Below are 9,969 nucleotides of genomic sequence, written 5' to 3'. Positions count from 1 at the left end.
TGTATATTCTAAAATTCTTGTTTTAGGTCTGAGAGGCACATCAACTGCATATACACGTCACAGCTCCCTCCCCACCAAAAAACGACTATATTAAGTTGTGGTCCTTCTGAACATGGTCATTTGGGTTTAATTTTCTCAGTAAAACAAGCTAAACACAATTAAACTTCTTACCTACTCCTGACTCTTTAAGAACTACTTAACACAACTGAGGCAATGCTTCTGTGGCACAGAACACACAACATTTTATTGGCTCCTGTCGCAGGTCCATTACTCACCTCGATCATAACAGTCAATGCCTTGTTGTGGTGCTGAAAGTCTGCATGAAACATCTCATCCTGTAGCCACCTAGCAACACAGCTGGACATCTGAGTCTTTAGCTGCTCGATATATTCATCACGGGGAGTAGTGAAGTTCCATTTCAACACCTGGAAAAAACAAAAAAACAAAGAACTCACAACTCAAAGCAAGTAATTCACTGCTTTTTACCAAGCTGACATGAAAGAATAAACCTGCAAGTCTGCTGTTTTTTAATAATATAAAACAGTAAGCAACTCTATCCCATCACTAAAAGAGCACAGATATAGAACATTGCTCTAATTCTAACATTATAAAAGCCTACGTCTGTCTGTCTGTCCATAACACTGTATTCGCACTCCGATTGGCTGACGGAAACAGTCAGAGTGCTCCAAGCACGGGGAGCACTTCTATGATTCCAAAGCCGCGTCGAGGACCAGACAGGGGGTGTGGGAGCTGGGGCCAGCAGCACTGGTCTCTGCTCCCCTGCCCCACCCCCTGCAAGAGGCAGAACAGCAACAGCATGGGACGTTAAGTGGCAGCACTCCATCCCAGCCCCCTTCCTTCCCCACCCCTCGTCAATCTTGATGGACAATTGGCTAGTATAGCCATAAGAATGGAAGCAGCCATGCTTCTCCACAGCATTTGGTAGTACTCTAACAAAGCAAGATTTTCCTAGTTCAGGAAATCATCTTTCAGCTATGCCTGCAATGTGCCAGTTCAACCACTTAGGTTCCCCGATGATGACTGATGCCCCTATAAATTATGGGTTTCAAGGTAGAAACCTGCAAATAGCGATCACTAGCATTTTTCGTAAGAGTGGATTTCAGCAACAGGGGTTGATAAGAATAACAAAACCTAATCCTTTTCTAAAAGTTCATACTTAGTGACTGAATTATCATGCTTGCAGAGTAGGACTCATGTCCATCAGTCAAATCTTAGCAGTCTTTTGTGCTTTAGTGTTTGGTTCAGTCTCAGAGCACTCTTAAATTAGATTGAAAGTTCATCGTTTTCTTATATCATCTAAAAATTTCTGTGCTCCATAAACAGCCTTTCAGTTGGTCTTCTGCTCTTTAGGTGAGGACTGCTACTCATCTCCTTAAGTAGGATGCTAAGCTCACAGGTAAGAGATCAAGTACTTGCTTATAGAATTCAAGGTGCTAAAAAGAAAGCATGCTCAAGCTCTCCCTCACCTTCAATCCTCTCTCATCTCTCATTCTCTGCTCTTTCCCATTTGGGACGATGATAAAAACAGGACCAGATTTGTCTTCATCTTCCTTCAGGTTAGGTTTGCTTGGTACTTTCTTCCCTTGGATACCCTGAAAAACAAAAGACCACTGAGGAAACAGTACCACAAAACCCATATACACGCCATCACTCCAAGTGATCCCATTCCAAGCACCGGACATTACCACACCATCATGCTGGACAAGTGTACGAGACCCAGGCAGAAGCGGGAAAACTATGTTTGTTAGAATCTTGAGGTAAATGCTCTGCTGCAAGTGGAAGCAAAACCCAGTACAAAGTGTGTGTAATAGCCTCTTGTGACACAGGACATCTCAGAGTTGGCCAGTGCACAAGTTACCCACAGATATCTAAACCCAATTTGGTACCTGTTTGATGGCTCTGTTCTTTGTCAGACCGGAACTGCCTTTGGTGGGGCTTGTATTAGCTTTGGATAGGCTTGTATTGCCCTTGGACATACTGTTATTACCATCAGACTGCTGCAACAGGCCACAGAAAAGGCTTTGTGGTTGGACAGTTCTTAATACTTATCTCTAAATCACTCCATTAAGGCCCCCCAAGCCCACTGCATGCTCAGCAAGAACATTCTAGCTTAAGAGTTTAGATGAAATAATTAATCTGAAACATGAACATTTACAAAGGCATCCTCACTAAAATCTCTGAACAGTCACTTCCAAGAGGTGAATAGGCAAGCAGAACAGGACTTTCAATTTCTGCCCCACACAATAGCAAGACAATGAACTATGATATACTATCAATAAGAGAACAAAGTGAATGCCATAACTCAAGTACAGCCAGCTGAGGCTACCATTCCACTCCTTAGCATTCCCTTCACATACTGTCTTAGAGAGAAGGATTTCCACTTCCAATGTCAGAGTTGACCAAAAGATGCAGTGGCAGCATAGTAACTTACTGGTTGAAGCATCACGCTACAGTTCCAGAGGTGCAAATTCAAGTCCTGCTCTGGGCCCATGACAAATAAAAAAACACCACCACAAAACTCCCACTTCACTTTGCAGTAAACAGGTACCTGGCCATTTAGGTTGGGGAGTCCAAGGCAGCCAGATGTGATGCTAGTTTCATGCCTTCGCGGGCTGTTAGCTATGAAATTGCTATTCCTGTACTATGCTAGCCCAACGGACCATTAGGCTTTGGTGGACCATCTCTCTGCTATGGATTCAATTACTGTTCCAAGCTAGAACTTTACAGCTAGATACTTACTACAGATTTTAACATCTAAATCTATAATAGGGTAAAGCAGCCAAGCAGACTTGGAGACAGGCAGGTTCAGCCCCAGCAAGTTTCTGGTACAGCTGTGGCTGTGCTGACAAGAACAAAAACAATTATAAAAGCACATCTAGAGAACAGATCTGAAAAAGACTCCTTTGGTTTAAAATCCGATAGCCTGACACAGACCCTCCTTGTAAAAGAAGTGCATATTACAGGGTTTGTTGGAAAGCTAAAAATCCACAAGAATAATCCATTAGTAGTTATTAATCATATGTTTGGAATCCCCATACCTTGGCTTTAGAGGCAGCTCCTCCTGCTTTGGCCTTTTTTGGGTCAGGCTTATACTCCATGGTGCTGGACCCTGAATCATCAGTGGGTGCTTGGGAACAAGAGAGTATTTCAAATATTTTACAAAGAATGAGCCCTTCCATAAATTCACACTGAGCTCACCTCAGATTTTCCAGTCTCACTGCAGAGAAGGTAAAGCTGCTTACTGAGGCAACAAATCCCTTTAAAGTTACAAAATGGGGGATTTTAGACTCAACAGGGAGCTTGCTTATCTGTGAATTAAAAGCTAAGTCTTTGCAAAGTCCATCACTATTAAGAAAGAAATCTCTCATATCTGAACAAGCAGTAAAATAAAGGGTTCCACACTGATTTTCCTTCTTCCTCATTATTAGTATGCTGCTGTTCTTAAAAGGGCAAGCTTTGTCAGAACAGGGATGGTTTCTTTCTGTTGGCAGAATAAGCCTCCATGTGAACACTAATTCAGAACGAAAGTGACATAATCTGATTTTTCCTAAAGCAAATTAGCCAATTCAAATTAAAGCCAATTTCATTCTGAATGGAGATTGAGCACATGGAGGCTTAGTGCATTTAACTAGTTCATTTTAATTCATGCATATTGGCTTCAGCATCCTCATGCAGAAAAAGCCCAAGGCCAAGAAAGTGTCTTGAGTCCAATGAAAGGTGCTTCAAGTTCAAAAAGAATCGAGAACGACTGTACTAAAGGAACAACTTAGTCACCAAAATCACAAAAACTATGAAGAAATTCTGTGGTTCATGATGGGAGAACATGCACAGGATTATGGGAGATGCAGTTCAGCCAGAGAAGCTGGCCTACAGGACAGAATGAGGGTGCTAACCCTCCACACTAATTTCCACGAGGCAGTTCTCCCCAGAAGCCAAAAAGGACTCCGAAGGCAACTGTTTAGCTGTTTCGTTTATTTTTTACTTTTCTTCCTCAACTTCTGCTGTTAAATTTCCTATTCATTTCCAAAACAAAATCATTAGCCTTGGATATTACAGATTGGCTCTACTCCTATCCTAGTCCTCACACTATGCAAGCAAAGGCTTTCCCCAAAAGTACCAGCATCTTACAAAGATTGGGTTTTCAAGTTTGCATGACTGAGTGCTGAAGGGAAAGGCTGAGGCTCAAGTCAGTCTTTTCCAGAGAATCTCTTCCTCCCCTCACTTTTTCCACCATTAGGGGGCCTGGAGATTACCTGATGTAGACTGGAATTTGGCTGGTGCTGCTCCTCCTGCCATCCTGGAAGATGCCTTAGCAGGAGCAGCTGGTTTGGCTGGCATGTTGGCTTTGGCCTTCTCAAGCATGGCCAGGACCTGGTCTTTGGAAGTAGGCTAGAGAGAAACCAATATAATATAAGCTATAAACAGAAGTTAAATAGATGCATATTAAAAGGTGCATCACAAAAGAGGCTAAGCAGAAAGAAGCTTTGTCTGAAAGACAGAGCTTTCTAGATAACTTGTTTTGAGATAGAGGCAATTCCTATGAATGTAGTTACAAGATATTTAGAATGTCACATAGTGTGTCAAGTTAAAAAAGAAATTTATATATGAGACTGTGAAGAGTAAAACCTGTAGTCAGAGAAGATGTTTTAAAATTCAAGGTCCCTAAATGATCATTTGGTTGCTAGCTACAAAGCACTGGGGAGACATCTGTTCAACTGCAAGCAAGGACGCGTAGAACAGTATTTCTCAACCTTTTAAGTAGCAAGAACCCCCTGACTTATTAAAATTTTCAGAAGTACCCCAACACTCAATTTTACAGGGGATTTTATATTTACAGACTAATGTGTCCCTTATGTTGGAAGATGGGTTGTGTATATAAGGCCATGACATTACAGATGTCTAAGCTAGTGTGAGTAGGGTTGCCATCTTTTACACCAGGGGTGCACAACTCAAGTACGTACCTGGGCTAGAGGTAATGTTGGCCAAAACTAGGAGGGCTGAACACCAAATTATTACTGGGGAATTTAAAGCACTGCGCAATGTGTGGCACACCAAATTTGTTACCATAGTTTTGAGAGGAAGGGACAAGAAAGAGGAAAAGAGGGCAAGAGAGAGTGCTGGGGTACCCGAGTACCCCCTTGCCTGTGTCTCGCATACCCCCAGGGTTACATGTACCACAGGTTGAGAAACTATGGTGTAGAAGAACAGTGAGGCAGTGGAACAGACTGCCTAGTAAGGTTGTGGAATCTCCATCACTGGAGGTGTTCAAGAGGTTGGACAGCCACTATTGGGGATAATCTAGGTGCAGCTAAACCTATGCTCTACCATGGGTATTTCCTATGTTTCTGGGCTTTGCTGGTTGCCCCTCCCCCTCTTTCTGCTATGCGTGTCAGTGTGCTTTTAAGCCTTCCTCAGAGGCAGGGAGTTGGATTAGATGCCTTTGGGAAGTCCCTTCCAGCCTTGCCTCTGGGAGGCTCCTGCCCTTCAGTATCAAGACTTGACAGCGATAGATGAGACCTTCCTGAAGGTGTCATGAAAAGGCCTCTCAAAATAGTCTAATCCATAAGGGACTACAGGAGTTCAGGATACCAAGCAGGTTGCACCAATACAGTTTGAAGCTTTGCAGTGCTTGAGAGTTTAGAGTTCATGTGGAAATGAGCATTAGAAATATTTGTTTATGAGTTGTAAATTCTAAGTGAAGCAAGAGTTCATCAGTTAAGCCTGGCCTAGATCTCTGGTACCTCATAATTCCTATCACGTATGTCAGCAGTACCCTAGTCCTACAGACAGTATCCTTGGAATAAAGGAATAGAGCAAGGAGGTGTGTGGACAGACAAAACAAGTGGATATATCAACTTAAAAATAAATAATAAAAGAAAATCTGCATGGGGACAGGAAACCCAGGGTCATGATGCTATACAATTTGTTTTGGCCATATCCACAGGGAAAACAAAGGCATTTCAGGCCTACAAAATCAGCAGAGATTTCTGCAAGTTTATGTAGTTCTAATAAAATGATCTTATGACCTGTTTAGCAAAATTACATTTGCTATATATTACAATTTACACCCACTTTTATCCAAGCTCACACTACCATCCCCAGTTTAAAATTAAGACCACAATACCTTCAGCTTGCCAGTGGCTTTAGCCATCTTCTCGAAACCAAGATGCATCATAAAGAATGGCAGGGCATCCTGGGCCTTTTTACGCACATCCCCATTTCGATCCTCTAGACAGGAATACAGATGAGGCACGCACAAAAGCAGATCAGAAGGAACTGAACGGAGGGTAGGTAACTTTTCAGCCAGCCATCCCAGAAGCTGGAAGAAAGCACAGATAAAGCTTTGCTCTTTTAATATTGTTGCTGTTGTCTGGAATACTTAAGTGGGGATGTGTCATCAGCAGGCTTAATAGGAGCAAAATTTCTCGTATCTGCCCTCATAGTCAAGAACATGCCTGGCTCAAACTTGGCACTTGAAATCACCTGTGTCTTCTTGAATATGAAAGTGCAATCCACAGAGGCAACAAGGCTTCAATATGCAGCTGACTTGATTCTAACTGAAAGGTTTCATCCCCAGCCTAGACTTTCAGAGTTCACAGACTGTACTTCATGTGCAAAAATGTGACCAGCATTTCAAAGTACATATTGCTTTTGGTCAGCACTTAGTTCCAGTAACATCCCAAAACCTCAGTCCTGCTCTTATCCAGCATTTGGGCAAGAGGCAGAGTCATTCATTTTTGGTTTGTCTTCTTTAAAAAGTTTTGTTTAAATTTCAATACAAGCATAGAGTGCTGCTTATTACTATCCTCGTCATGTTTGTCAGTTTCAGTACTGAAACTGCATTACACATTTTTTACCCTCATGGTGGCCCTAGTATATTATTGCAGTCTGCCTCATCTTATCCCCATTATTTTTGGAACTGTTTACTGTGGCTAAAAGGCAGTTCAAAGGCACAACAAACAACTCAATGTATACTACCAGTCTTTACCTCTTGTCTTAAGAAAGGATTCTCCTTTTTGAGCTCCTCTGACAAGTCTTCTCCTTCCAACCACTCTTTCATGCCAGTCTGTTCTGCCCATGCATTCACAGTTGCTAGTGCAGTAGCACGGACATTGTTCTGCAGCAAGAACCAAGATTTAAAAAGGATAATCCTACAGAGGGTTCAGAATATCCAAGTAAGGGAATTTCTGGGATCATCCATTCAAGCAGAAGGGAAATCCTTCTGTACCAAGATCTCCAGGCCTCCCATTTTTGTACACTGCTGTACTAAGTTTCAGAGTGAACTACTGTTTGTGATGGTATGAGACATGGAGACGTTTCTGAAATATACACAATGACTTGGACTTAATTTTTGTTTAACATAGTAATTCATCACTCACAGAAAAAGACTAGAAGCATCTCAAAGTGTTTTGTCTGCTTACAAGATGGTTAAGAAACAGGGTTAATACTTTACATGAAAGTTAAAGAAGTTTAGCAAATTGTAAAACCAAGGCAATAATCAGGAGACAAGTGGGTTACAGAATCAGTTTAGGGCATGAATTGATCCAAAGCAGGTATCAGGAGAGCAATATCCTATTCATTACTTCCAGCATAATCCAATACTGTTCAACAACCCTTAAAAGGAAGATGCTGCTTTTCCTAAAGCCACTAGTATAATTTTTAGGGACAAACCAGACAGAAAGAACCACTGCTTAAGGAAATGCCAGGTTTAAAATTGCAGTGTAAATATACTTGCATTGTACATATACATGCACCCCATTTGTGAGAGAATAGATTCTGTTAGCTAGCAGCATTCACTGGGATTACCTACACAGCCAAAACTTCCTTACGCCTTCAGGAGGAAACACAAAAAAAAAAAGTGGAGTAAACATGACCCTCCTTTACTTCCCTTGCAATTCAAAGTCCATAAGAGCAGAGGACTCTGAAGTAGGGCAAGAACTTGCAAGCTCCACACTGATATCCAATAATTCCATTTACTGTAAGGTGTTATCCCTCTAAACTATTTACTACTACAACTGTCAGAGACAGGATACTGGGCTAGATGGACCACTGGTTTGACTTAGTATGGCACTTATATATGGAACATAAGAGCGTAACTGCTTACTCTAACGCCAAAGCAAAAGAAGCCATGATGTTTTTCAGTAGAACCATTTCCATGGTTCCCTAGCTAACTGCAACCCACTTAAGTCCCAAGTTGACTAGCAGTCACCTCTCCCAGGGCGGGAAAAAAAAAAAATCACACAGTCCTCTCTTCAGGTTGGGCTCATATAGCATTTATACACGTACCTTTGTCTGTTCCAATGCACCAGAAATCCAGCACGTCGGAGCAGACTCAAGTAATCAAGTTAGCAGATCATGTGAGCCAACACACCCAGTGCTGCGTCGCATACATTTGCATAAATGGAAAAATGCACATCAGCGCGCAGAAAACGGTAGCGGTGCGCTTTTGGACTAACACACCGATTCATTTTAGTTCAAAAGTGCACCACTACCATTTTCTCAGCGCTGACACGCATTTCTAAATCTTACCCATCGCAGTAATGCAATCACTGGGGGGGAAGGAGGGAACCAATACAATACATTTTGAAAGCAGATCATCAAGTCCAACCCCATGCCATGGGCAGGAAAGAATGCTGGGGTCAAACAACCCCAGCAAGGTGTCTATCTAGCCTCCTTTTGAAGACCCCCAGAGTAGGAGTGAGCACCACTTCCCTTGGAAGTTGGTTCCAGATCCTAGCAGCCCTGACTGAAGTAGCGCCTCCTGATATCTAGCCTGAATCTACTCTCCATCAACGTATGGCCGTTATTCCTTGTTACTCCTGCTAGTGCTCAGGGGAACAGGGACTCTCCAAGCGCCTGCTGGTCCCTTAGCCAGTTTATAGATGGCCACCAGATCCCCTCTCACCCTTCTCTTGTGGAGGCTGAACAGGTTCAGGTCCTGTAGCCTCTCCTCATAGGGGCTGCCCTGCCTCCCCCTCGGCATGCGACTGGCCCTCCTCTGGACCCTCTCGATGTTGTCCACATCCGTCCTGAAGTGCAGCGCCCAGAATTGGACGCAGTACTCCAACTGCAGCCTGACCAATGTTGCATAGAGAGGGAGGATCACCTCCTTGGACCTGCTTGTGCTGCATCTGTGGATGCATGACAAGGTGCAGGTAGCCTCCCTGACTGCGTCCCCACATAGACTCCAAGATGAACATGGGCTGCCAATAATGACTCCAAGATCCTTTTCTGCCTCTGTGCTGACAACAAGGGAGTTCCCCAGCCTGTAGGTATGCTGCTGGTTCTCTCCCCCTAGGTGCAGTACCCTGCACTTGTCAGTATTGAATCCCATCTTATTTTCATCCGCCCACCCCTGTAACCTGTCCAGATCCAATTGCAGCATGTCCCTCCCTTCTACCGTGCCCACTTCTCCCCACATCTTAGTGTCACCTGAGAATTTGAACAAGGTGCTTTTCACCCCCTCGTCCAAGTCACTGATGAAGATGTTGAACAGTGAGAGCCCGAGGACTGAGCCCTGGGGGACCCCACTGCCCACATCCCTCCAGGTCGAAAATGACCCGTCCACCACCACTCTCTGGGTGCAGCCCTCCAGGTCATCATTGCAGTATTACTTTGCCTGGCTCTGACCTCTCAGCAGCAGACCAATCTGCTCTTCCAATATTGCTAAGCTAGATCTGTTTTTTATGAACTTAAATAATAAAGAGCTGGATACTACATGCATAAGTAAAGTGTACTGTACGCTACAGAAATTTAAAAAAAAGAGAGAACTATCAGCTTTAACAACACAGGCAGAGACTCATATAGATGGATAGTGAAGTTACAGTAATTTTGAAAATGGAGTTTTCATGGGGTTTAAAAAGCTTTTGAAATAAGAACTCACCTACCTTTAAACAGTTAGATCAAACACTAAAGACTGCTCTCAAGAAAAGAAGGGTAGTGTAGGGA

The 9,969-nt window shown here is 43.1% G+C and overlaps 1 protein-coding gene across 4 annotated transcripts in view; it reads right to left on the bottom strand.

Annotated features, from left to right (window-relative positions):
* Positions 1-9,969, bottom strand: part of CKAP5 (cytoskeleton associated protein 5) — a 65,366-nt gene that overhangs the window by 21,398 nt on the left and 33,999 nt on the right. For 3 of the 4 annotated variants that reach the window (XM_006026906.2, XM_025207924.1, XM_006026909.3), the window contains exons 23-29: positions 7,010-7,138; positions 6,146-6,340; positions 4,275-4,410; positions 3,060-3,148; positions 1,908-2,018; positions 1,488-1,613; positions 276-425 (exon numbers count right to left, since the gene is read on the bottom strand). In XM_006026906.2, the coding sequence (XP_006026968.1) occupies positions 276-425; positions 1,488-1,613; positions 1,908-2,018; positions 3,060-3,148; positions 4,275-4,410; positions 6,146-6,340; positions 7,010-7,138 (936 nt within the window). The remainder of the gene's footprint in view (positions 1-275; positions 426-1,487; positions 1,614-1,907; positions 2,019-3,059; positions 3,149-4,274; positions 4,411-6,145; positions 6,341-7,009; positions 7,139-9,969) is intronic. The other variant, XM_006026907.2, reaches the window with a different exon arrangement.

This window comes from Alligator sinensis, unplaced genomic scaffold, assembly GCF_000455745.1.
Source record: "Alligator sinensis unplaced genomic scaffold, ASM45574v1 scaffold592_1, whole genome shotgun sequence".
Classification (NCBI taxonomy): Eukaryota; Metazoa; Chordata; order Crocodylia; family Alligatoridae; genus Alligator; species Alligator sinensis.
This window is presented reverse-complemented; position numbering and strand designations above follow the sequence as displayed.